This window comes from Podarcis cretensis, assembly GCF_951804945.1.
Source record: "Podarcis cretensis genome assembly, chromosome: 1".
Lineage (NCBI taxonomy): Eukaryota > Metazoa > Chordata > Lepidosauria > Squamata > Lacertidae > Podarcis > Podarcis cretensis.
The window spans coordinates 109,033,493-109,061,124 of record NC_137170.1 but is presented as its reverse complement, the minus strand read 5'-3'; the positions used below and the strand labels follow the sequence as shown (position 1 = coordinate 109,061,124).

At 39.3% G+C, this 27,632-nt stretch overlaps 2 protein-coding genes and 1 long non-coding RNA gene across 12 annotated transcripts in view; 1 reads left to right on the top strand and 2 right to left on the bottom strand.

Annotated features, from left to right (window-relative positions):
• WDSUB1 (WD repeat, sterile alpha motif and U-box domain containing 1) overlaps positions 1–27,632 on the top strand; it is a 44,235-nt gene that overhangs the window by 8,762 nt on the left and 7,841 nt on the right. For 5 of the 8 annotated variants that reach the window (XM_079980254.1, XM_079980249.1, XM_079980248.1 and 2 more), the window contains 8 exons: positions 3,033–3,125; positions 5,618–5,711; positions 7,107–7,140; positions 8,835–8,875; positions 9,136–9,242; positions 10,121–10,300; positions 15,639–15,779; positions 19,821–21,660. In XM_079980254.1, the coding sequence (XP_079836380.1) occupies positions 3,033–3,125; positions 5,618–5,711; positions 7,107–7,140; positions 8,835–8,875; positions 9,136–9,242; positions 10,121–10,300; positions 15,639–15,779; positions 19,821–19,999 (869 nt within the window). In that variant the 3' untranslated portion in view covers positions 20,000–21,660. Of the gene's footprint in view, positions 1–3,032; positions 3,126–5,617; positions 5,712–7,106; positions 7,141–8,834; positions 8,876–9,135; positions 9,243–10,120; positions 10,301–15,638; positions 15,780–19,820; positions 21,661–27,632 lie in introns of those variants that run through there. The other 3 variants (XM_079980253.1, XM_079980250.1, XM_079980252.1) reach the window with 1 other exon arrangement.
• The window catches only part of TANC1 (tetratricopeptide repeat, ankyrin repeat and coiled-coil containing 1), a 137,025-nt gene continuing 130,535 nt past the window's right edge, over positions 21,143–27,632 (bottom strand). For all 3 annotated transcript variants that reach the window (XM_079975738.1, XM_079975737.1, XM_079975739.1), the window contains 5 exons: positions 27,003–27,135; positions 26,190–26,281; positions 24,749–24,895; positions 24,285–24,385; positions 21,143–23,735 (listed from right to left, as the gene is read on the bottom strand). In XM_079975738.1, the coding sequence (XP_079831864.1) occupies positions 22,316–23,735; positions 24,285–24,385; positions 24,749–24,895; positions 26,190–26,281; positions 27,003–27,135 (1,893 nt within the window). In that variant the 3' untranslated portion in view covers positions 21,143–22,315. The remainder of the gene's footprint in view (positions 23,736–24,284; positions 24,386–24,748; positions 24,896–26,189; positions 26,282–27,002; positions 27,136–27,632) is intronic.
• LOC307220736 lies at positions 25,036–26,178 on the bottom strand. The gene is made up of 2 exons (XR_013841066.1): positions 25,972–26,178; positions 25,036–25,897 (listed from the first exon to the last, which is right to left on the bottom strand). It is a non-coding gene; the product is annotated as an uncharacterized lncRNA (long non-coding RNA).

Sequence of the window (27,632 nt, the reverse complement as noted above, 5' to 3'; positions counted from 1 at the left end):
TGTTGGCATATTTACCAGTTATTAATTTCACAAATGCAGTGGTTATCAATGTGCTAAAAACATATAAGGTGTTATTCAAGTAAATACAGTGGTGCCCCGCAAGATGAACGCCTCGCAAGACGGAAAACCCGCTAGACGAAAGGGTTTTCCGTTTTGGAGGCGCTTCGCTAAACGAATTTCTCTATGGGGTTGCTTTGCAAGACGAAAAAATCTTGCGAGTTCCCACGGGTTTTTTTGCTCCCCCCCCCTTTCCTAAGCCGCTAAGCCGCTTATCAGCTGTTCCGCTGATAAGCCGCTTAACAGCTGATCGCTAAAAGCCGCGAGACCGCTAATAGCGCTAATCCGCTAAGCTGTCAATGGGCTTGCTTCGCAAGACGAAAAAACCGCTAGACGAAGAGAATCGCGGAACGGATTCTTTTCGTCTTGCGAGGCACCACTGTAAATGCACAAGCGGAATGACATCTGCTTGTGCAGTGGGACTTCCCCCTCTTGCCTGCATGCACACTGTGTACCGCCCTCAAATCTGCTCCAGAGAGTTGGAAACCCCAGAACATATCCAGACCCCCTAGTGTTCCTGTTTTCCAGGGACAGTCCCGGATTTACATGTCCCGCTTTTCCTTAGGATGTCCCTATTTTCATCAGAGAAATGCTTGTGGGTATAGAGTTATGTGACCCCCCAAGCCAAGCAGATAAGTAACTATGCAATCTTTAGAAGACATCTGAAGACCCCTCTGTATAGAGAAGTTTCTTTTTAATGTTTAATGTATTATGTTTTTATATATGTTGGAAGCTGCCCAGAGTTGCTGGAGCAACCCAGTCAGATGGGTGGGATATAATAATAATAATAATAATAATAATAATAATAATAATTTTATTGAATAGAACATCCTTATTTTCATCAGGGAAATGTTGGAGGGTATGCATATCTAGGGAGAGGAGAAGGGGGGAAGTTCTATGGTGTGAGTGGAAGTTGCGCAAAATGCTACTTAGAATACAACCCACAAAACTGAACTTGTATTTAAACTTTTGATTCAAAGTAATACAAAGATAATTCTTTTATATTATTTTCAATTTAGACAGTTTCCCCATAGTATTTAAATTATGTTAAGTACATATTCTACCCAACTATCTTTCCTAGAAGAGGAATATTTTAATTGCTTTAAAATACTATTTGGGAAGCTATAGTAAGTCTGCAATTGTAATGGCAGTGCAAATCCTGCTCTGCTACTGAAGAAGGAGGCCATTCAACAGAAAGGCATTTATGATACATGATGCCCCCCATTTCACCCACAGAAAGCTCTGTAGGCTTAGATATACTACCATCAGGTTTCTGGTGGAGTGGGGGCAGCCTTGGATCTGCGTGATCCAGAGCCCACTGGCATGCATATGATTGGCATGAAACCATGGTACACCTCTAGAACTGATGTACCGGTAGTTTATTTCCTTCCCATTGGTACCATATCCATTTGACTGCTTTGTAAGTCAGTTGTGTTGTAAATATCTGATTTATTATTTTTATTGTAGCTAAGAATCCCTGTATAATAATAGACAGATTTATTTGAGACAGTTTTCTCTTGGATCTCCATTTTCTGTTGATAGGAATTTCTTGCTTTTTGCTTGACGTGTATACAGTCATTATATATATATTTGCCTTTGATTTTGACAGTGATGCACTCACTAGAGATGTGTTTTTCTCACCTTTTGGGAAAACTACTAAAAGCTATTCTTCATTTTTCCATCTTGCCAGCTATAGCAAATCTTCTCCTTTCCCTGCAGTTGTTTACTAATTGGCTTTTTAGAATTTAATGTGTTCTATAAATAACCCTTTCTTCTTTTCATGTCAAATGTGTTGTGGTTCACTTGTGAAACCCTGTTTTGTTTATGGTCAAATATCCTCTGAAAAAATCATAAGTGAAGAAAGGGTGGGTTGCAAATTGATTCCAGAAGTGACAAGAAAATCTGCAGAATAGGGCTAGTCACAGCAATTTGAGTACTGATAATGAAAAGTGTGCATAATATAGCCTAAACATCCCAGTTTTAGCTGCTTTCTAATTTGTTTTGAAGCTAAGAGTTATTTCCCATGGGGGATTACTGGAATGAAGTCTGTTTGTATTACAGACTTTCTGAGGAATATTTAAAAATAAACGGTAATCTCTCTCTAGTTGCAACTCTGTACAAATTCCTGGGACATTTTAACCTACAGAGGTGATTCCCATCCCACCACACTGAAACTACTGAGTGGTACCCAACTAAGTTTTACTCAGAGGAGGATCATTGAAATTAATGAACGTGACTAAGGAAGTCTGTTAATTTCAACAGGTCTACTCCGAATCAACCTTAGTTGAATGCCACTCATTGTGTGCTCCAGACCTATTTTTCTACAGTAGCTATAGGGCTATTGCAATAACCCTTTTCTGTTAGGTAGCTCTGCTTTCCTTCCAGGCAATGCTCCCAGTTGATGGCAGTCCTCAGTTGCACTGGTCTCTGTAACTTCAAATTCTCAGAAACTGTAGGAATCATGCATATATAGAAGCAAACCTCATTAAAACCAGAAGTTATTTCTAAGTGACAATGGTTAGGATTGGGGTGAATGACATCTACTTGTTCCTTACCATGTAGTATGTCCATTTCTGTGCAATGTTAATAGTGTATGTGTGGGGGCTGGGAAGTTATATGGGTGAAGTTTCTGAAGATATGCTGAACCCACATGATTATGGGCAAGCAGTTGGTATGACTTGAATTGGGCACAACAAAGGAACTCTTCATATTCTCCATACAGATTACCACCCTTTGCATATTCATATACAATTTTCTAGGAGCATCCTAAGGCAGACTTTAGGATCATAGAAATGGTACATATATACAGAAGTTTTAGGACATATTTTTTATCAATACCTAGGAAACATTTTAAAGAAATTCTAATTGTGTGTGTCCAATTTACATGTAGACATTAATTTTTTAAAATATGAAATCTTGCTTGCTTTGTTATGTTTCTAATACATTTTTTTAAAAAAATATATATTTTTAATCAGGTAATAAGCAAGATGTTAACTATTTCCTAATGGCATCTTCTGGTCAGGACAGCACAATTAAGATATGGCTTATTTCACTCGCTGATCGTACAGGTATGTATAATAATAATAATAATAATAATAATAATAATAATAATAATATTAATCTTCTTACACTAAATTGCTAGCTTTCATACTGTTTTGCTTTTAAATTGGTTTCTGCTCAAACAGTAAGAAACATTCAGTTAACAAAAAATATCAGTTTAACATGCTGTGTTATGGGATTTCCATGTTCACTCAAGCACCAAAATGCTGGGAAATTCCTGCTATTAAGGGCCATGCCATTAGGCAACATTGATATGGTATGGTATCCTGTGGTTAGTTCTAGCTTCACCACAGACTTGCATCTCAGTAGCTGACCTGAGTTACAGATTTGTCTGTCTGAGTGGAATAGATGCATGCCGTCAATGCAAATGAAGCTGCCATTCCTAGTTACAAGTATCCAACTGGCAACCACATAGAATGAGAGCATTGGAAGGGACCTTGAAGGACATCTAGTCCAACTCCCTGCTTAGTGTAGGGTAGCCACAGGTGACTTTGGCTCTGTAATTAGAGTTAAGATGGAGGCTACTATACGCACAAAGCAAAAAGGAAAGAAAGGGCACTTCCCAAACAATGGAAAGTCACTTTCTAGTGAACAATGAGTGCCCTAGGAGCAATTGAAGCACTGACTGGGAGTAGTTGGATGGAACTGAGGTGTGACTCTGTGTCTGAAGCCCTGCTTCTCATTCCAGCAAGTGGAGGGGGGGGGCAGCCATATTATGCTCCTCTCCAGGAAACAAGCTGGCTTTGGGTTCAGTAGCTCCATTGCTTCCCCCATAATGTCCCATTTGGGGGCCTTACTGTGATTGATTACTGCCACACTTTTAGTGGGTACAGCAGGGGCCTCTATGTTGGTGGAGCCCACTCCCCAATTCATCCAGCATGGATTGCAGGTTACAATTCTGGCTGTTTACCTGGAAAAAAACCAATGCTAAGTATACATTTCCTTAAGTAAAGGGAGTTTGCTTCTACTATATTCAACACCCTTCCACTGTAGCCACAGCGCTCAGGGCAGCTTACAGTGATATAAAGGTACAAAATAATATCATACACCGAAAGCAGTAAGAAGCAATGAAAACAGTAAAACAGGGACAGCAGGTTAAAAACAAGGAGGTCTTTTCTAAAGCTGTGTGTTAATGCTGCACCGTGTACAATGACTGATTGAGTAGCATAATAGTCATTGTTCAGTGCACGATGTCTACTCTGTTGTTTCATATTGTATGAAGATAATTTGAGTCTAAAAAGCTTTCTTCAATATGTTTTCATATATTAAAACAGCTTTTTATATGTTGCATAAACATTAGATTTATAGCATGTGTATAACCATGGTTTACGTATAAAAGCTATGCTGAAAAGCATAAATCTTGTCATAACACAGTGGAAAGCCAGGAAGTTCTTGAAGCAAAGATTTGAATGGCTTTGTGCAATATATTGAAACACATTCAGCTAAACAAAGGATTGTTTGGGTTGTTGCTAATGTAGCTTTGCAGTCTGCCCCATATATCCCATACGTTCCTGCTTTCTTTTCTTCCAGCATACTGAAATGTACCATGCTCTGCAAATATTTGCATATTGTTAATATTCTGATAGCACAATATGATTTTCATACCATAAAACTGGGTTTCTTGTGGCTTTAAAACATGAAGCAATAAAATATTCCACAGTAATTTAGTGAACAGTGTTAGTTTCTAGAATTGCAATGTGGGAGACTATTAAATTTTACTGTTTTGAGACCTTTGATGTGGACTTTTACAGTGTTTTCCCCTAGAAATAAATACCTGAATATTGTATATTCCTCAGTCTTTAAACTATGGATACAGTGAAATAAATATTGTTCCAAGCAAAACCACTGTAATAGTAAAACCCACTTGAGTGAATCTTTGTATACTCTTTGATACTGTGGAAACCTGTGAGACCTTAGTCACAAATAATGGCCTTTACAATTTGTTTAGCTACCTTTTTAATGGAAAATGTGAAGTGTTACAGGCATAATAATGCTCTCGCATGTCTTCTGGATATGTCATATTTCCTTAGGCAATGAACATGCCCCCTCTCTGTGTGTACTAACCCAGCCCTAGAGCTTGCTAATGTACCTCAGCCATTAATTCTGGAGAATTAAATAAGAGAATTTTTGTTAATGAGGAATCATCATTTTAGGTTCCTGCTAGCATTTTCCCTATGGTGTGGGGTTAGACTGCCAAGCCAGCACATATGCGTGCCTCTATTTGTTCCTTCTGTCCTACCTCATAGGGGTGTCAGATCCTTTTGGGTGAATGAAATCTGGTATTAAAGTTGGAATAAAAGGCTGCCTTCTTAAAATGTACTGTTTCCTTCCTAGAGGGGAGACTTGTTGCTTGTCCAGGTATGTGGGTCAAGACACAGAACATAGCCAAGCTGTCATAATTTTAAGTAGTTTCATATTTAAAGGCTGGGTGAATGGTAGTATCAAATGACAACCTTTCCAAACTTGAATTTAAAAATTATGTTCATTTTTAAATGTATAGGCCTTGAACTGAAATGTAAATATACGTTAAAAGGACACACTGCCCCAGTTCTGGCTTGTGCATTTTCCTGCGATGGACAGATTTTAGTCTCTGGGTAAGAATATTTGTTTCATTTTTATGATTCAGTTTTACATTCGTTGTGCTCTGTTTACTTGTTTTCTTAGTTTGTGTCTGTAATTATAAAGAAGCTTCCTATATAATTTAAAATCCATTCCAAATTAATGAAGATGGGCCTATATATGATGTCATAATGGCTACAGTATCACTTTATGAAAATGTAGGGTGGTGCATGGTGTCCCTGAGTTCATTTTAACATGTGCCACATTTTCAGGACATACACTATTTAAAATAATGGAACTTGCCATTCTCAATGTGTAGCATTTATACTGCCCTCACAACCCACAATGGGCCAATTCCCCTACACTTTTTAATAGGTTTGTAAGCTATACATATACATACAAATGCCACATTTTTTCTGGAGCTAAAGGCCACATTTGCACGTCACACTTAAAATACGTTGTGTTGGCTGCAGCCAGTCTCAGACTCATGCGCTCCCCCCGCCCATCTGCAATTGAAAGGAGGAATTTAGAAGTGGATCCACAGTTGTGGTTAGCAGTAACTTTGGTTAATTTCAACAAGCTATCTTTGAAGTTGACTTGTTTAATATTAACCATACTGTTAACCACAGTTGGTTGCTCTGGACAACATGGCAAACCACAATGAAACAAAAGGGAAAACAAAAAGCTGCTAAACTCTCGGTCATAGGAGTGGGGAGGGCTGTGGCTCTTGCACATCATGCTAAACTGAAATTTAGGGAAACGTGAATTCAGTCAACCTTGCTGCTTGAGCTACATGGGGTGATATTTGCCTTAAGCAAATTTTTCGAGCTGTAGGTAGTGGATTCTTTAACAAATCACATCCATTCATGATGAAACATCATTCTCTATTCTGCACACAGTGGATTCCTATTATGAGACCTTCTGTAGTATATTGAGTTGCTTTTGCCAAAATTTGGAGCACAGACAGCTCTTTCACTACTCCTCTTCAACTGAGGATCAGGTCAAAGCTATCCAGAATATAAGGCTGAATGTGAAGTTGAATAGGCAAAAAAGCATTTGGGAAATGTTGTTGCTTTGTGTAGCAGAGGTGATTATGCTTTGCTGATTGTTACTCAGTTGGATCCTTAAGGCATTGGCATTTAGAACAGCTTGCTCCCAATACCGTTCTTATTCTACCAGCCTTTTTTCATTTTCTTGAAGTTTCAAAGGAAGACAGAACTCCATATGTTAGCATAAGGTGAAAAAAACCTGAATCACTGTCTTGAATACCACAGTGAGTTCTAATGTGAGTGCTAGCATTTCAGCTTACTTAGTTAGTACACGTAAAAGCTGCATATAAAACTGTTGCTTATCTCTGTTGCAAGGCAAACGTTGCTGTATTTCATTTACATTTCCCTTACATTTACACAATTTAATTTATTTCTTCCTAGATCTGTGGACAAAACAGTAATGCTTTTTGAAACTGTAAGTATGTAAGATATTAATCATAATTTTGCAAGAATAGCAATGTAGTAAAGGAATTGTGAGCTTTTTTCAGTGGTGCAGGACTTCTTGCAATTAGATGGAGGCTTTACTCTTGGAGACAAAACAGGGCATAGGGTTGGACTCTTAACATATTTTTATTATTCATTTTGAGAAGCTAAGCAAACATAATAAAATGTTTAAATTACAGTAATAGCTCACTGTCTTGTTTTCATCTTAAAGTCAGCATAGTAAATGGTGCTATTGTGCACCAGCATATCAACCTCTGAAGATTATCAGTATGTAATTTCAGGTTTTTATTTCATAATTTTGTTTGAACCTGTACAATAAATATTCTAAAGGCACATCTTGTAATAATCTTGACCCAAAGAAATTCAAGTGAGGCACCTGATTTTTTCATGTGCTTTCCATAGAGCTGAGCTCCCAAGTATCTTATAATCCAATCAGCACTTTCTTTTTTTACTAGTTCACATGTCACACTAAATCATAATTTTAAACTTCTACTGCCTTGCTGTGGACATAACAAGTCAGTCTTGAGTTATTGTGTTGTCTGACCCTGGGCTCATGGTTTAGAATCAGAATTGGAGAGAAACAAACAATGAGTAGCAATTAAGATTTGGTCTTAATTGGGGAATATGACCCTAGCACCCAGCAATTCAATTATGCTGGGATCTGCTTCACCAGTGCATTCCTTTGCAGAGAATATGGTGGCAAAGCAGATCCCTGCAGCCAGGTGCATTAAACTGGTGAGTGGAGGGTTCAATTCTGCTGGGTGCTGCTTCACTAGCATGTTCTCTATGGGGAAAAGCAGACCACTTTCCCCATAGGCCAACTTTGACAGTTGGGTGGGACTACCCATCTATCAGTCACCTGATGCCATCATAGCATCAGATGATTGACAAATGGGAGACCGCCTATCAAAGTTGATCTCTGTGGGTTAGAGGAAGATAAAAATTTGGCTTGCCTGGTCAAAAATGTTCCCCACACTTGTTTTAGAGGGTATGTTCATTAGTCTGTTACAGAAATAATGTTGGCATATGTAGCAACTTAGACTCACAGATTTATTGTGCCGTAAACCTTTATGGTTAAAACATATGTGAAGGCATCACTTAGGGAGGTATATGTCCTATGTTTCTTTTGGGAACTGAATCTTGTGACTTCTGAAAATACTGCTTAGAGATCCTATTTTTATTAAGAGGAAGGTAATTGTTATAAAACAATGTTAGATATGTTTGTGAAGGGTAGCATCTAGTGGCCAAGTATGCTAACCACAAGATCTTTATTCTGTAGCATAATTCTATTAATGTTCCACTTCCTGCTTTTTCTCATGTGTGGCTTAATTCTAGATAAATAATCTTCAGTGATAAAATAAAATAAAATGTTAAGTGATCAGTTCATCTGTAATATTAAGTGGTAGAATTCTTAAGTGGGAAGATGAGGGATGTCTATGCATTTATAAAAAAATTCTTCTGCCACAGCTAATGATTCTATTGTAATTTCAGGAAAATTGTTCAAACACCTTGTCCTTAGTTGTAAACATCTGTAAATACATTCCTTACATCTGTCCTTTTTGGATTGTGAAACTTTCAGTAGACATTTTCCAGTAGAAATTTAGATTATTGCTTATAGTTGTATTTTTGTTTGTCTTAACATACACAATATTTTGTTGTTGGCAGAACACTGGGAGCATCTTACACATTTTGACTCAGCATACTAGGTAGGATATTAGCATAACAGTTTTCATTATATTAGCCAAGGGGAATAGTTAAAATTGTGGAGGGAGGAATGTTAAGGTATATAGAATTGTACATATGGTTGATTTGAATATGTTGTTATTGATTATGTATACCCGATGTATCAGCTGCCGGGGGGGGGGTTTCACTGTTTGTGTTTTGGTGGTTGGTAAAAAAATATTTTTTTAAAAAAATGTGATATGTAAAATGTGAAATGTATCTAACAAGCTACTTTTATTTCTAGATATGTTACAACTTGTGCCTTTGCACCAGATATGCCACTATTTGCTACGGGGTCAATGGATAAATCTGTGAACATCTGGCAGATTGAACCAAAGCAACATCTGAAAGGTTAGTAAAGGAATGCTTTTGTCATGTGCTTTATAAACTTTACATCACCATTTGTTAAGATACAATCTATATGAAATGTGAATAAACTTATATTGAGTCTGATAATTGGTCCATCTTGACTAGACTACTTTGGCTTTCCAAAGTCTCAAGACAGGTCTTTTCCATGGTGCTACAAGAAATGTAGACTGCAGAAAATCCTTATAAATGTTAAATAAATTACCAATGCAATTCAAGTATAACTGTAATGCATTATATGTAGGGCTGCCTCTGAAGGAGGTTTGGAAACTTCAGCTAGTGCAGAATTCAGCGGCCAGGTTGCTCACTGGAGCAAGACAGTTTGAGCATATTACACCGATCCTGGTTTGACTCCACTGGCTATCAATTAGTTTCTGGGCCCAATTCAAAGTGCTTGTTTTGACCTATAAAGCCTTAGATGGCTGAGGACCGCAATACCTCAAGGAGCACCTTTCCCCATATGAACCTACCCAGACCCTGAGATCATCTTCTGAGGCCCTTCTTCATGTGCCTCCTCAAGAGGTATGGAGCGTGGCAACACAAGAACGGGCCTTCTCTGCAGTGGCTCCCCTTCTGTGGAATGCTCTCCCCAGGGAAGTTCGCCTGGTGCTTTCATTATACACCTTTAGGCGCCAGGCAAAAACGTTCCTTTTTAACCAGGCCTTTGGTTGATTTGATTGACATCCTATGCCCTTTTAAAATAAAGCAGCATTTGTCATCTAACAAGTCAAGGACACTATGTAACACTTTCTAAAACATGTAAATGTACACTGAGAGTCAAGTTTAGAGCAACGTTTAAAGGCTGGGCTGTTTCACCTGAAATACGTTCTTCTTGTATAAAATCTTCCTTTGATTTGCTCCAGAAAGGTCAACAATAGAGGAGCCAAAGATATTTGCAGAGAGCTGGTCAGAAGAAGAGGTTTCATCTTGGCTATGCACACATGGCTTACAAGACGTAGTTGAGATTTTCAAAAGGAACAACATCGATGGGAAAGAACTTCTTAATCTTACAAAAGAGAGCTTGGCTGATGATTTAAAAATTGGTAAGACTGTTAAGATAAATATTTGTTAATACTTTTAGGATTTTTATGCTAGCCTTGCCCAACATAGTGCCCTGCAGATGCTATTGGACTCTAACTCTCAGGGCTAGTAGTCAGGGATGGTGGGAGTTGTAATCCAAAATATCTGGAGGGAACCATGTTGGTTAATGCTGTTTGTTCATCTTGTGAATAGCACTCTTGAAAAATTATTTGGCAGTACTAGAGATAACATATATTTTCACACTACTGCATTTGGTGTTTTCCTGTTATTAACGATAACTATAATATAATTTCACGTTAACATGAGATCTCAAAAAAGAGAAAAAATGTTTTTTCTTCTCTTTATAAAATATGCCAAGGAATCAATGCTGCACAATAACTCTGTGCTGTGCTAGCCATGTGGGGTTATTTTAATTAGTAAATTTGTATTGCAGTAGTGGTTTGACTCTGTTAAGCCCAAGTACACAAATTCACAGCCCAATTCATACATTTGGTGCTTTCTGTAAAAAGAGGCAGAGCTATCTGGCTCTGCTCTTCCTCTCGTCCAGCGGTTCTCAACCTATCTGGCTCTGCTCTTCCTCTCGTCCAGCAGTTCTCAACCCAGATGTTGTTGGACTACAACTCCCATCATCCCTGAGCTCTGGCCTTGCTAGGTAGGGGTGATGGGAGCTGTAGTTCAACAACATCTGGGGACCCACAGGTTGAGAAAGGCTGCTGTAGTTAATACAGGCAACAACTGTTTTAGGTGTGTTCAATGCATGTGCTCATTGCCACAACCTGGAAGTGGCCAGAAAAGGGGACGAGGCAGGCTTACACGTGCTCCACTGATGTGCGTGTGGGTCGGGAACGCAACCCCTGCACAAAACAGTTGTTGCCTGGTTTTCGGTGGCTCTGTTGTTCTTGAAATGACCATATAAACTGACCTTATCCAGGCTGTAGTATTAGAAACTGATTCAAATAAATGAGTACAGAGCTCAAAGTCAGGAGGCTTTTAGCTTTTTCATGAACCTAGGAGTTCATTCCCTCTATTCTCTTTTTCCAAGTCAACATAAATAGTTTTACTTTAAATGGCCTACTACTAAGTGAGATTGTCTGAAGAACTAGGATTTTTCCCCTTTCCCTAATTTCATGTGAGTGGCAAGGAGTGGGGTGGTGATGGGAGAAACCAAGGCAGGGTGGGGTAGCAGAAAGAGAGGAAAGGAGGTACAGTAGTACCTCGAGTTACAAATGCCTCAGGTTACAAACTCTGCTAACCTGGAAGAGTTACTTTGAGTTGAGAACTTTGCCCCAGGATGAGAACAAAAATCGTGTGCTGGCAGCGCAGCGGCAGCAAGAGGCCCCATTAGCGAAAGCACACCTCTAGTTAAGAACAGTTTCAGGTTAAGAACGGATCTCTGGAACGAATTAAGTTAGTAACTAGAGGTACCACTGTAGTAGAAAAGGAATGGCCCCACATTTATGGCTCCAACCCTGCATACTTTCAGCTTTGGTCTTGCCCATTGCCATCATGCAGACTCCCATCAGATTACCACCAAGGGAGTATGGCTATTGACAAGGAAGGAGGAGAAAGTTGTCCACTCATCTTAGTTGAATGGAAGATATATATATTTTGAGGACCATTCCTCATATACACACTGAGTTCAACATGGTTTACATATGCAGCAGTGAGCTACAGCTGACTGCATGTTTGTAGTATTAGATCTGTATTTTCAAACACCCTTTTGTCTCTAGAGTGTTCAAGGAACATTCTCCAGTCTTGTGGCCCGTAAGTTTCATCTTACTCTGCAGCATATGATTTGATTTGTTTTGCTTGCTTGTATAACTTGTTTTGAGTTGGGTTCCTTTGTCATATTCTACTTTAAGAACTGTTCTTTGATTTCCACTCTTTAAGTTTTATGAAGTAGATTAAATTATGCGTGGAGAATTATGCCATAGGGTACAGCCTTCCTCAACCTGCTGTCCTCCACATATTGTTGGACTACAACTTCCCTTGGCCCCAACCAGCAAGGGACAGCTAGATGGGACAGGGGATGGGCCTATATGATTGCAAGTTGCTTTCACTTCTACTGTGCCATGAACATGAGGGTGGTGACACAAGTTACCAGACTGTTCTAATGTGCCCTTTTCTTCAGTGCTATAAATGTATGTGTGTATATAGCCTTTCAATGGTCTTGCTTATCTCTCTGGTTTTTCCTCTGCCTAGTAGTGGTGGCACAGCCACTGCCTGAGTGGGAAGCACAAAGCTGTTTGAGTGAATGATCTCATTAGCCTTTAAAATTCACTATTAATCCTTACCTTCTTTCTGTATGTCACCCAAAAGTTGGAACCCATAAAAAATTACATGCTGTATCAAACTTTTTTTAAGAAGTGGAAGAGGAATTGCTTCTGTGTGCATTTATTTATTCAAGGAGGCCAAAAGTTTCCAAGCTTATCAGTTGAAACTAATAAGATAATGCTGATAGTTGGCTTATATGAAAATTAAAAGCAGTGAGACTGAAGATGAAGTCCCTAGCTGGGCTGACCTCTAGCGTACACACTACCACTGTGGAAAAATCAACATAATAGCTTGTTGCCTGAGTACTAGGACTTTTAATGACACCACTGAGAACTAATTAAAAGCTACAAATAAGAAAATAATAGAAGATGTGGCAGAGCATGTCATAATGAGATGAGTTATGTGATGTACTGGGTAAACAAAATTTAAAATATTTTAGTTAGCAGAACTCACTGTCCTCCATAATTCATACAGTATTAACATAATAAGACAATAGCAGATATTACTTAATGGACTTTACCATAATGTGATAAATACAATATAGAATATATCACAGGAAGATACAGATATAGGCATGTACGTGTGTGTGTGTGTGTGTGTGTGTGTGTTGGGAATGGTGTTCTGCCCAACCAGATGCTTAATGAAGTACCCCACATGAAAAAGCTATTGTTATAGCATAAATTATTTGTTTTAAATCACATATATGCCACCTTCCACATAAATGATTCCAAAGTGGTTTACAAAATAACAACAACCACAATATAATATAGACAGCCATAAGCATTAGGCAGTCTCCTTTGTGGACTCTAGTGGTGTTTGGAAATTAGCAGAGTTGTGCAGACCAGCTGCCTCCCGGCTTCATGGTAGAACAGGACACATGCTGTTGTCTCAGGGGCTCCCTGAGCTCATCTAATGACAAAATGCTGGGGAGAAGCTAAAAGCTAAAATTCACGTGTAGTCTAACCTGCCTAGAAGGTGACCATATTAGCTTAGTTAACTTTATTTATAAGAAAAAGTATATACCGCTTGTAAGAAAACCTCTAAGTGGTTTACAAAAATATTAAGCATTACATATCTGTTTTAAACTATTTAACAAGAATTCTAAAGATGTTCAAAAGATTATTAAAATCAACAGCAGATAGAGATAAAACATGTGTAACTTCTACATGTTTGGCTAGGCTCATCCTGTTACATTAGTTTTTTCTTTTTTAATTGAAAAGGTGACCAGCAGATGGTTTACATAGCATTTCATTAGTCTGTTTGATTGTTTTTGACACTTCTTTGGAACAATTTTTTATTACCATGCAAATAGAACCAGCCTCTCTTCTAAGCTAATTGCCATGTAACTACATAAACATTAGTTAAATTAGGACAGCAAAGGCCATGGAAATAAAGTACAGGATTTTCACATTCATTGAAATTCAATGTGGTTACACATTAGAATTAAGGAAAGGTATGCTAATACACCCACCAGCCACTATCTCTACCTCCTTCTACCTGTTATTTTCTTTCTTTCTTTCTTTCTAAAACATCACTAGAATATCAATTCCTGTACAAACATAGTTAATGAGTCCAGCTGCTCTTCTTTTGCGCATGTGAAGGAGAATCCACATAGAAAGTAATAAAAGGTTCAAATAATAATGATTGTCGTGGGGCATCTAAGCAGTTTTGGGGTTCGTTAATAGTTTGCTGACTGAATTCTGAGCATTGCTAATGAGTTGTAATGACAACTTTGAAACAGGCTTGTTTTTTATTTGCTTGAATACCTTTATACTGCCGAAGTTGACTGCAATGTGATTTAAAAGGCTCTCCTGTCAGGTTCTTCACTGGATGATATTGGTTGAAAATAGTGTTATGCTGCTGCAGTATCTACAGTCACTCTTACAATATTTCAGCAATAAATCTGCTGGGGGGAGTGTCTTATTTTCCCATCTGCAAGTAGCCTTTTAGTCTTTGCAGTTACATTATTCCCCTACAATTACCACATTTTTCGCTCCATAAGACGCACCTGACCATAAGACACGCCTAGTTTTTAGAGGAAAGCAAGAAAAAAAATTCTGTGCAGAGCGTGTAAGCGGCTCTCACTTTTCTTGCTTTAAAGCAAGCAAAGCAAGAGCCGCTTACATGGCTTCTGTCCCGCTTTGCGCAGCTCTCACTTTGCTTGCCCATCTCTCCTCCTGCCTCGCTGTAAAGCGCGGTGACTCCGGAGCAAGGAGGAGGCGACACCGGGACAGGTGCTTTGCTTGCTTTACAGCTTTGCTGTGAAGCCAGCAGAGCAAGAGCGAGAGCTGCGCAGAGCCCCTTCCGTCCCTCCTCCCGCCTCGCTGTGAAGCCAGCAGAGCAAGAGCCGCTGACAGGCTCTACACAGCTCTCGCTTTAAAGCGACAGATGGGAGCCATGGCTCTGGCTGTGGAGGCGTCCCTCAGCTCACTACTGTAGTGGCAGCTGAGGGATCCCTCTGTCGTCCAGTGCATTCGCTCCATAAGACGCACAGACATTTCCCCTTACTTTTTAGGAGGAAAAATATGCGTCTAATGGAGCGACAAATACAGTAATTTATGGGAACATTAGGTGCATCAGAGAATGACAGAAAAAGAGAACTCCAGCCTACCCCTACCCTATCCTCACTCCGTAGTCTCAGGACATCTTTAAAGACTATACAACAGCAGCATTTGGGCTATTCTTCTAATATACCATAATGTTTGAAGGGGCAATGTGTGCCCAGGTATCACAATTGGTACATTTAGACATTTTTAGTGTTACAGAAAAAGAAGAGATGAACTTATACCAGAAGTGCTCCATGGCATTTGTGGAAAGAACACTTACAATTTGAATTGTAATACAATAAAATACAATTAAAAGCATACAGCATCTAGCACAGTGCATTACAATTGGTATGACAGGCAGAAAAATAATTAAATTGTTCAGTGATTTTAAAATGATCCAGGGGACGAAAAGTTTGGGAACCACTGCTTTATGCAATATATGCATAAGATAAGCATTTTCAAGTTTGATTGTGGCACCAAGAAGTCTCTGAAGTGGCCATTATTGTGAATTCCTTTCCAGAATCGCTAGGTCTTCGCAGTAAAGTATTGCGTAACATTGAGGAGCTGAGAACTGAAATGAAAACTGCCTGTTTGGGTATCCCTGATGAATTCCTATGTCCCATAACAAGGGAGCTTATGAGAGAGCCAGTCATTGCTGCAGGTAGGTGTGATGAAAGTGATTTATATGTTTTTATTATTTCAGTTCAGATAAAAAGCCTCAGGTATTAATAATTTATCTTTATTATATAAAACTACTCAGGAAACTTTTAGTGCTCAATATTTTTATAGCATTGCCCCAAACACCAAGGGAAACCTTTCCTCTGGTAAATACAGCAAAGTCTTGCATGCAGGCTCTTTATGGCTTTGCATAGTCCCTGTGCCCAAGAATGCCATTTTATCTACACAGTCTAGTGGAGTTGTTCAGATGGTCAACAGCTTGCTGGATACAGACATGTCACAGGGACACTGCCATTTTGTCTATTTTTGCCATGTACTTTCCAGACAAAATGGCAGCCCCAATGAGTTATCCAGAGGCTGGGTTTTAGTTTTGCATCTAAACATTTATGATGATATGCAACAAGGCGTATCTTAAAATGTTTCAGAGAATTCATTGCTGTGAAGTTTATAGTAACAAAACAATTGTAGAGCTGCATGTGAAATTGAAAAAAAGGAATAGTGTGCTCAAATTTTCTAAGTGCCAGTACAAGTCCCTACAGAACGCAATTGCTCTTATTTGAATGGCCATCATATAATGATATTTGGGAATAATGGGACAGAAAATAAGACATTTACTCTTCTGTTACAAAGTCTAGTTCAAAAACTTCAGCTGCATTCCCATATCCACTTGCTTTGGAGTGTTACTGAACCCAATTGGACTTGCTTCTGAGTCGACCTATAGAGAATTGCACTATAGTGAGTGCATATGCTTGATTATTCTTGTGCTGCTGTAAGGTTGCGATTTGATCACTGGTAGATCTCTATATGCGGGACGCGGGTGGCGCTGTGGGTAAAACCTCAGTGCCTAGGGCTTGCCGATCGTATGGTCAGCGGTTTGAATCCCCGTGGCGGGGTGAACTCCCGTCTTCGGTCCCAGCTCCTGCCCACCTAGCAGTTCGAAAGCACCCCTAAGTGCAAGTAAATAAATAGGTACTGCTTTATAGCGGGAAGGTAAACGGCGTTTCCGTGTGCTGCGCTGGTGCCGGCTCGCCAGAGCAGCTTCGTCACGCTGGCCACGTGACCCGGAAGTGTCTGCGGACAGCGCTGGCTCCCGGCCTCTTAAGTGAGATGAGCGCACAACCCTAGAGTCGGACACGACTGGCCCGTACGGGCAGGGGTACCTTTACCTTTAGATCTCGATGGCTGAAAGAGGTTGTTAGTAATATACAGTGGTACCTCAAGTTACAGACGCTTCAGGTCGTAGCTACTTCTGGGGAGCAAAATTAGCTACTGTAAGTGCTTCAGAGCAGTATATTTCATGGTATCTTGCAATGTTTTATGAATTATCACTTTGCTCTCAGCTACAAACAAAGCAAAGAAGAACAGTGGCAATAGTTTTGTTGCCCTCCCCCCCCCAAAAAAAAGTAGTTGTGGGAAATAAAGGTATAGAAGTGAAGCAGGCTGCTACTGTTTGAAAGCATAGATGTGAACTCTTCCATACACGCCTGCTTTCCCCGTTGTCACCTTTCGTTTCTCGCACAATGGGAAGTACTCACTGTCACAAAATGCATTAGATATTACAGTAAATGTTTGATTAATATTTTAGTGCCTCTTACTTTTTCTCACTTTGATATCAATCTTATGCTGGAAAGTGCTAAATGCAAATATTGTGATTCATTTCTTCCTCTTATTTCAAAAAGGAAGAGGTAAAGGCAACCAACACACATTTTTTTATGAGTGCTCAGCGAATGTCCAAATAAAACTATGTTCATGCTTCTGGGGAAAGTGTATGCGACTTAAGCAGAAGTAAACAATGGCTTTTACAATAAAATGGCAATGCATTTTTTTTTTTTTAAAGCATCAGTATTGAATGAGGGCTATTAAAATGCAGATTGTCAATGGCAATTTACTGCCTAGTCACGTCACTGTTTCGGTGCTTCTGTTTTATACATGAAAGGCAATGGGCACAAGGGACCTTGCATAGCAGCTCTGATGATTCTTTTGACAGCTTTGTGATGAACTTTGGGAAACCAATTTTAAAGCTCATATTAAAATAAGTAATATAATAGATGTGCATAGAATCCCAGCTTTCATTCAGCAAATGTTTGGAGAAGGATGGTGGGAGAATGTTTTTCTCTACCAACAGAAAACAGTGGTTCAGTCTTATCTTTTTATTTTAATTGTAACCCCTATGAGGAGTGCAATTGCAATCATGGTTCAGGCAACATAAACTATGGGTGTAAATGTATCTAGTTATTGATCTTATAAAATAGCATTCATATCTCTTTGCAGTATAGTGTCTCATATGCAAAATGAAAAGAAAAATCTAAATTTTACCTATACAGTGGTACCTCAGATTAAGAACTTAATTCGTTCTGGAGGTCCGTTCTTAACCTGAAACTGTTCTTTAGCTAATGGGGCCTCCCGCTGCTGCTGCCACCGCCACACAAGTTCTTAACCTGAGGTACTATTTCTGGGTTAGCGGAGTCTGTAACTTGAAGCGTCTGTAACCCGAGGTACCACTGTAGTTGAGACAATAGAAAGGGGGCAAGAATAAGGAGTGGGGTCCACTTTACAAGAATTGTGACTTGGAGAAGTATTTGCAAAAAACATCAGAGTTGCAAAGAGCTCCAGTGCCATATTGAATGTACATGCTGTGGTAATTTCAAGTGTGCCTCTGCCTATTGTTGGAAATACGGTGAGGGAGTTCTGTATTCATGCTTACATTGTTTACAAAAGCCATTGTTCCCTCCCAATGCTGGGAACTACAGCTTCCATCATCCCTGGTGATTGGTCATGCTGTCTGATGCTGTTCTTGGTCGATTGTGTGATCCAGTTTGATCACCCCCCCCACACACACACCCCAAAAAACTTTGGTCAATCCAATGGGTAGATCACTGCCAGTGTTTTTATAATGGTGGTAGATCACAGTCTCTTTGAAGCTGAAACAAAATAAAAAATTCCTTCCAGTAGCACCTTAAAGACCAACTAAGTTAGTTCTTGGTATGAGCTTTCGTGTGCATGCACACTTCTGAAGAAAGAAGAAGGGGAAGAAGGGGGAAGAAGTGTGCATGCACACGAAAGCTCATACTAAGAACTAACTTAGTTGGTCTTTAAGGTGTAACTGGAAGGAATTTTTTATTTTGTTTTGACTATGGCAGACCAACACGGCTACCTATCTGTATCTTTGAAGCTGGACATCCCTGGTGTACAACAATCTGGATCTGGAGGGTAGAATATTGCCAATCTCATTTACTGTATGTTCAAGCAGATAGACCCAAGTGTCATTTTCACTGCACGAAATAGCTTCCAATGTTCATACAGTAACAACCACGGGCTCCAACTACCCCAGGATACTCTACTGCAGAGGTGGAGAATTATTAGCCTGCAGGGCTTCCCTGTTAGCTCTTTCCCTGCAGTAATTAAGATTTGATTTTTCAAAACCTCTGTGGGTGTGAATGGAAGCTTTGTAAGGCCTGTTGCTGGGGGTTGTAGCTGGGGGAAGATCATCTCTTGCCTTCCTTATGTTCTCCAATACTGCTACTAAACCCCCTTCCTGTGCAGCAATTGACTTGGAAGAAAGCCTTCCACTGAAAGCCTAATTGCTATGTGAGGATTGCAGCTTCCCTCCATATGCACTACCACCTTGCCCACAAAGATCACCCTTCTGGTACTTACACTTTTTTAAAAAAGCATCAGAACTTTTTTCAAGCTTAATTCCTGCATGAGGAGAGGCAAGAGTCTGGATGCATGTGAGGGTTGGCCCTGGCCACTGCAGGCATGCAGTCCCTGAATGGTGAGCCAAATTGTAATGCAGCCCTTGTGCTGAAAAGGGAAAAAGGATTTTATCCAGTCTTCTGCAACTGGCAGTAGCTCTCCAAGGTTTTGGGCACCAACCTTGCCCAGCTCAATTATATATCGGCCTTTTAACTTTGTATTCTGCCAAGACAATTTTTTAGAATGTCTTTAAGGTTTTTTTGTTGGCTTTTTGTAGGGCATGCATGCATATACCCTTTTCCAGTAAAGTTTGTAATTCTCTTTTCAGATGGCTATTCCTATGAGAAGGAAGCAATGGAAAAGTGGATCAATGAAAAAAGGCATTCCAGTCCCATGACAAATCTCCCTCTTCAGAGACTTATACTTACCCCAAACAGAACTTTGAAAATGGCTATCAATCGCTGGTTGGAAACTCAGCCAAAATATAATGAAAAGCAGTCTCCCTAAACAGTATGATTGTTCTTTCAAATAAGTGGGAATGAAGTTGAAGGTAGGTGAATACAACAGCAAACATCTTTGTGCCGTGGCCTCTCACTGTACCTCTGTATAAATTCAGCCCCTTGATTTAATCTGATCAGAATTCAAATTGCTACCTAACATAAAAAACATAACTTATAGGTGCAAGCATAAATCATGTTAAGCACAATCAAGTTAAAGTTGAAATTTTATATAGTTATCTAGTAACTTCCATTGATAGTTAATGACATGCATGTGGGACATCCAAATCCACAGCATTGTGTGTCCCATTAATTTCGGTAGGAGAGCCAAGCATATGCTGGATTATGTTCAATAATAAATATAATTTAGAAATTATGCAGCTGCAACAATTAAGTATTTCATTTTGGGGCCTAATGAGAATTATTGGAAGAAATCATTTTTTAAAATGACCTTTCATAGGCTCTTGTCTATATCATTTAAAAATATGTAAAGAACTTTGTCAACAAAAGTTTAATTTTGGAGCATGCAGCTAAGTATACTGAGCACTGTAGGGCTTAGTATAAAGGATGAAAAGGCTGAAGAGTTTGCATGCCCTGATTAGATGTGGCATGGGTACTAGTCAGCAGTGAATGGCAGGATCATTTTGGCTAGGAGCCAACATTGACATCATGCTTTCTAAATTAGCAGTTGACTATTATATTCAGTGAAGCATGGTCCAAGAACTAAATGGCAAACTTCACAAACTAAGGCTAATTAAATAAGCACATTATCTTCAGTGCTATTTTCTACAATTCTGATGTTCATAAATACTCCAAGGGGCTTGAAGATGCAGCCATGTGTATGCAGCAGCTACCTCAGTGAGGACTTCTGGAGAGCCAGCACTGTTGACAGTAGTATTTGGACATGTCAATAACTTTTTATCATCTACCTTTGGTGCAGAGAGGTACCCATAGAATAAGGGTGTACTATAGGTCTTCAGATGCTGTTGTACTCCAACTCCCATGATCCTTGACCGTTAGCCATGCTGACTGTGGATGATGGAACATTTGGAGGGCCAGGTGGTTTCCTACCTTATTAAAGTTGCATTAGTGATGACTGACTGGCACAACAGCTGGAGATCAGTGAAAGGGTATGTATATACCCAACCAGAAATTATATTAATAGTCTTTTATTTCATATGGGAAAATACAGTAGCTGTGCAAAAAATAGATCTACAGAACAAGAGAATAAAATAAGATTGTACAAATACCAAGATAAACAATAAATAAGCTAGAGTAGAGAATAACAATTCATTTTTTAAATTGCGAGTTTTTTAAAAAATCACACAAGAATGCTGTTATAATGTACCTACATACTGTACACATGGAAATCACTGTTAAAGGGCAACAGAATACTCCAAGCTTGTATAATTCCAACCTCACAGGAATGTCCTTACAAACTACCCATCTTGAAAACATCCTTGAAATTGAAAAGAAAGCTTTTCCACTGTGAAACACTGAGGAAAGTATTAGATGTCGTTCCTATAAAGTAAATGCACATGCTATACTCCTCAGACATTTGTTGAGTGTTCTGTAAAAACGTTAGCAAAGCTTGTATTCCTCTTAATCCTCCATCTTGTACTGACATAGCACCTCAAAAGGTGTTTGAATAAACTATGTAAAGTGCTGTTATATGTTGTTAACATGTCATAATTATATACTCAGTGCAATAACCAGGATGTTGGACAAAATTCATGCAAAATATCCTGTAATTTACCTCCTAAATTGCAGTAATGAAAGTCAACCTCAGTTGCACATTGGCTGCTGAATGATTTGCACAGAGGTGATAGGTTTACACCTGAATCCTTATGAAACTGGAATACTACTACTAAATCTTCCTGATAAAGAACATTCATGGACAGATTTGGATGTTCTGTGGATCCCACCACCTTGCAGGAATTAATTCATTTCAAGCAGTAAGAGATATACATGGCTGTACAAAATAATTGTATTTGCCTTTCTCAAAAGGACTCAGCTTGATTTACTGACCAGTCTAGTTAAGCAGGCAAGCCTGTTTAAATCCTCTCTTAGAAAAAACATATCCTCCTACATAAACAAATAGCTTCTTAACTCTATGGTGGCCACTCATCTCTTGATTAATAGTCCCAGGCATGCTGTGGACAGTCTTAGCGTTAAAGAAGTGGCTGGATGATCTGGTTTCTGTTATGCACCCTGTAAAATATTAGTGATTAATATCAGTAACTTATATGCTACTATGCACTAACTTTAACAACCAGGGAGATGGTTCATCACTATTATTAGTTTGTAATAAAATGGCTAGCATTATTCAGACATTAGATTCTACGAAAGATCGCTTTGGCTTTGTAGAAGTCACATGACTCAAATGAATGTCTTTATTAAGCTGAGTGTGCTGTTTAGAGAGAACTTCCTGGTACAAATGAGCCACAGGCTTACCTATCCTGCTATCTTGTGAGCAGGCAGATGCTTGGCACTGTAGTTCCTCTAGTTCTTTAGGCTGAGTTCCGTTCTGGATACTCTCTCCTGGTACTGAAGAGCAAGCTGCAGGATTGCCATAGTTGCCTGCATGTTTGGCAGAGAACTGCTCACAGCTCAAAGTAAGTGTCGTTCCAGCACTTTTCAGGAACCCTTCTGCAGCTTGGCCATGCCAACTGCGATTTGATAGGTTCATCTGCTGCTGCTGCTGCTGCTGCTGCTGGAACCGCACAGTTTTATCCGTGATACCCATGAAGGGAGTATTCCGAGGCCTATGTTCTGCTGTTCCACTCTGACATTGACTACCTTTGCTTTCCTTGAGCCGAATATCTGGACTTTGCCCTTTTATACTCTCGCAGAAGCTGCTGCTTGAGGACAGGCTGCTTGTTGAGCTGGAAGCTACCATGCTAACAGAAAGCAGACCAGGACAGATAGGGTTTTGCTGCCTCAACTCACCAGTTCCTTGAGATTGTAATGGACCTATGTTTTCGATGTTTGCAGGAGTGTGGACAGCTAGCCTCTCATGCGTTTTGGACTTACTCATGAAGGAATGAGGCAATCCTTTATCACTATGCTGCAAGTAGGGAACCTGGACTACTGTTGGTCTTTCACTGAATACTGCTGAGCTGTTATTGCCCGTGGTGCTATTTCCTGATAGTGTACTTGTCCCATCCAAATGCTGGCTTTTATTGTAGCTTGGATTTGTGAGGTGCCTGGAGGTCACAGGGCTTGGAGGAAGATATTGAAGAGGCTGAGTCTTTGTGCTGGACTGACTAGATCCAGTTCTTGCCACAGACTGGACGGAATTCAGGTGCTGGTTGGTTTTTACTATCTGTGCTTGTTTTGTGGGCTGCATAGTTAAGCCAGGCTCTCTCAGGAATTTACTGCCTGCTCTGTTTGGAGGGGATATGGGTCTAAATTTCTGCTGGCTGCCTTCCTGAGAGTTTCTGCTGCTTGATGTATTAGCCTGGGAAAGTGGCAGCCTCTGCCCAGACGTACCAGGCTCGTCTTCATGCAAAAGTTCCTCCTCTTCTATCTCTTCCAGACTGAAGTGATCCTGAACAAGAGCTTCCCCCTCATTGTCAGAGTCATTGCTCGGTTGGGCTGGCAGAGGACACTGCTGCTTTTGTTGCTGTGTTCTCTGGAGTTGTTTGCACTCCTCTTCAACTCGAGCTAGAAGCCTCTTTATTTCTTGGTTTCCAGGGCACAACTTTATGGCTTCTCGCAAGTCACCAAGGGCTGCATGAAATTGCCTAAGAAGTTGGGGAGGAACCAAACACAATTTTTTTTTCTATAAAAGATTACCTTTGGGAGAAAGTAGTATAGATGACAAAAATGCAAAAACTGTTTTTAGCAGAACTAAACGTGATAGCACGACTGCTCCCTTTCCTCTTTTTTAGCACACTTGCAAGCAATCTGATGGCGAGGGGAAGGAAGTGAATTTAAGCTGAACACCATAGACAAAGTGCTGGTCACAGTAATTGTTCCCTGTTCTGCTCTTGTGGAATGATACTTGTTTGTGGCATTTTTACCAAAAAACACCACCTTGTACAAAATTATCCTATTCCTGCCCCCCATTCTCTCCAAAATTAGTGTTTAGGTAATCGTGAAGTTACCCCTCCCCCCAACAGAGATAATAATTTAATAAATATCAATATTTGTCCTACAACTGCAAACCCTTTCCTGGTATCCCACAAGACTGCGGTTTCCATTACCGTAAATATAAACATATTGATTATGCAAATATAATAAAGAGAATATTACTATGAAATAAACTGTTGCTGCATAGCAACTGTTGGTACCTGCTGTTCCTCTTGGCTCTTGCTCTAGCATAATACGCTTCATAGGATGTGGGTTTGAGATCAAGTGCCTTGGTAGCAAACTCCTCTGCCATGCCAAAATCCTGCCGGAATAACCATAAAACAGTTTCAATTAAAAATTACTGCAATGAAACATTACAGTGCAGAGGAACTGCCTGGCCATTTCACTTTTGTACTGGGCAAGAGTCCTCATGGTATCATCCTAATCAAATTTCTGCTAACTGCTCTTGAAATTTGTACTGCTGACATGTTTTGATGATGTGTAGTATTAATATTGCTTATTCACATCACTTTTTTAAAAAGTTGTCATGATAGCACACACTGACTGAAAAGCTACACAAGCACTCTTTAGCAGATCTATTCACCTAAAATTGGTATCATCAATTTTTCCTACAGTCTCCGTGTAGTCAGTCACAATGCATTAAAACTTGGACAAAAGAACTTACATTTGTTTTTCTGCGGCACCTTGAGAGGTTTAGATATAAGGAAACTCTGAGCTCACTGAAAGCTTTCATTTCTTCTCCAAAACTCTCTCGAGGAAACTTCCGTAAGGCATACTGGTACCGCTGTGCTGCCTCTTTCATCTTCCCTTTCTGCAGGGTGAAGAGCAAAGAAGTGTGACAATTTGATTCTTAAATGTTGCTTTCAAATGAAAAATAAACTGACTTGTTAACAGATGCCGCTGGTGAGAAGATAACAAATTTGAATGTTGGATTTCATGGTTTTTTTAAAAAAGAAGAGCAACATTTTATTCAGCAATTTCCCTATGTTAGATCCGGCTCTTCTTTTGCCAATAGGACCTGCCCCTGCTGCCATAGCATATACAATGCATAACAGTTTCTTATGGACCATGAGGGATATAGGTAAATGTATTATTGCAGAAGACACTAACATAGTGTTCTGGACTTTTCATGAAATTTAGCTCATGCCGCAGGTTTATTTCTTTACAGTTTAGACAGTGTCTTGTCTTGCACATTACTGTTAAATAGCAGTAATATACAATCCCCTAATGTGCAACTTCCCAGTAAGATAATGTCAGAAACTACTTGGAATAAAATTTAAAGGAACTGTGGAAGTTTAGTTATTTAATGTCTCTACTCAGAAGTAAGTCCCACTGAGTTCCAAGAGTTGGATCCAACAAAGTTGCCCTGTTCACACAGGAATTTCCACTTCTGCTACAGAACTCAGTGCATAATTGTTCCCAGTGAAGCTCCACAAATCAGTAGCTTTATAGACATTGAGCAAGTTAGGGGGTTCATGTGTGTATGGACAGGAACTGGTAACAAGAGCTAAACCTGAGAGGAAGGGTCAGGGATAGCATACAGTTTCCCTTTCTTATTATTATAGTCTAGAACATTATGTTCTGTAGTGTGCACCTGAACAACTGCAGATGTATCACTGCAGACACCACTACAGTGGTACCTCAGGTTAAGTACTTAATTTGTTCTGGAGGTCCGTTCTTAACCTGAAACTGTTCTTAACCTGAAGTACCACTTTAGCTAATGGGGCCTCCTGCTGCTGTGCGATTTCTGTTTTCATCCTGAAGCAAAGTTCTTAACCCGAGGTATTATTTCTGGGTTAGCAGAGTCTGTGACCTGAAGCGTATGTAACCTGAAGCGTATGTAACCCGAGGTACCACTGTACTTGAACAACCATTACAGTAAGCAACTCTGTACTACTTACACATGAAAGTTTGTTTTCTTTCTTTATACCCTGCCTTCTCCTACATTCAGGATGATTTACAAATACAAATTATCATTTGCCCAAGATTACAATCATAAGCACACTTACATAGGAGTAATTACCATCCCTACATTTAAGTAAGCATGCATGGAACTGTACTGCAAGAGTAGTTTGGCACCTGAACCACTGGTATCTGCCACTTACTTTGTACATCATGTTTCCTTCTTCAATTAGCTTTTGTAGTAGGATAATCAAAATATCAGGTTTCGAAGTAGCCATGGCCCATGCTGCATTTCCTGGAATTAGAAGGGTTAACATTTAATGTTATACTGGACTCTTCAAATGAAATTTAGCTGTGAACAACCAGATAGTTAATGATTTGGACTGAATTTCTCTTCTGTAATAGTGTCACTTAAATATAAATCAGCATTTATTGTGGCAGCACCTACACTTTGGAACTCCCTGCCTATTGATGCCAGGCAGGTACCTTCACTATACTCTTTATGGTGCCTGCTAGAAATATTTTTGTTTAGACAAGCCTACCCAGATATGTAGAAGGTTGATTTGTGTTTTTAGTTTATTGAAGATTTTAATTTTTTAAAATGTTTTAAATAGTTGCTTTTAACTATTTTACTGATCATTTTATTGTATTATTTTTATAAACCACTGTTAGGTTTTTTTAATAATCAAGTAGTGCATAAAATTTAGAAAATAAATAAATACATATTGTTTGTTTTTTAATAACGTGGAAGGATTTGTATATTGAAAGGTGAGCTATAAACAAGTGCAAAAGAAAAATATTCTGTCTACACTATGGCTATTAATATTTCAACATCTCTAAGTAAGCTTAAATTACTACAATTTTAAATAAAAACCAGTTTTGCTGGAAAATGTCAATGTTTTTAGATGGGCATTTTTATTAGCACTATAAAATGAATTTATATATTATTAGGATACAATGGGTCAGCAATTGTTTTCTTCATTCTATTTGGCCAGTACAAGTTATTTTCCACTAACCTAATTTGGCTCCTTTTCGAAGCAGTGTGACCACCACTGATGTATTTCGACATCCAATTGCTCTGTCCAATGGGCGCATCCCACTATTGTCAACATGTTCAATCACTGCACCCTTCTCTACCAAATACTGCACCTATAAATGATCAAACACAGAGAAATTACATTTAAAAATAAAAAATGTGTTTGTGGCAGTGGCTGCAACACACCAGGAACTTCTCTTGCGCAAGCTCTACTGCAATAATACACCTTTGAACTGCTCTTATTCCAGCTGATGCAGACGTTCCTAATGGATTATGTCCATTCGTATACCATCAATGTTTAAAGGCTTTTAGTGCTGCTCTTGAAATAAAAACATTAAGAAAACACCACCTTCAAAGATATACATACCGGTAAATTCATACAGCTCAAGTTAGTTTCTGAAATCTGGGAAATCTAGTACAGTTAACCTATAAAGGAATCTTTCAGAATAGAGGGGGGAGCTCCTGCTTGGCCCCTTGGCAGTTGTGCTGTGTGTGGCAGAGTGCCCATTTCCAGCTGTGGCCATTCCTAAATAGAAATAGTCTTGTTGCAGAGATCCAAGCTTTAATAACTTCCCACTTAGATTTTTGCAGTTAGTGCAAAATGCAACCA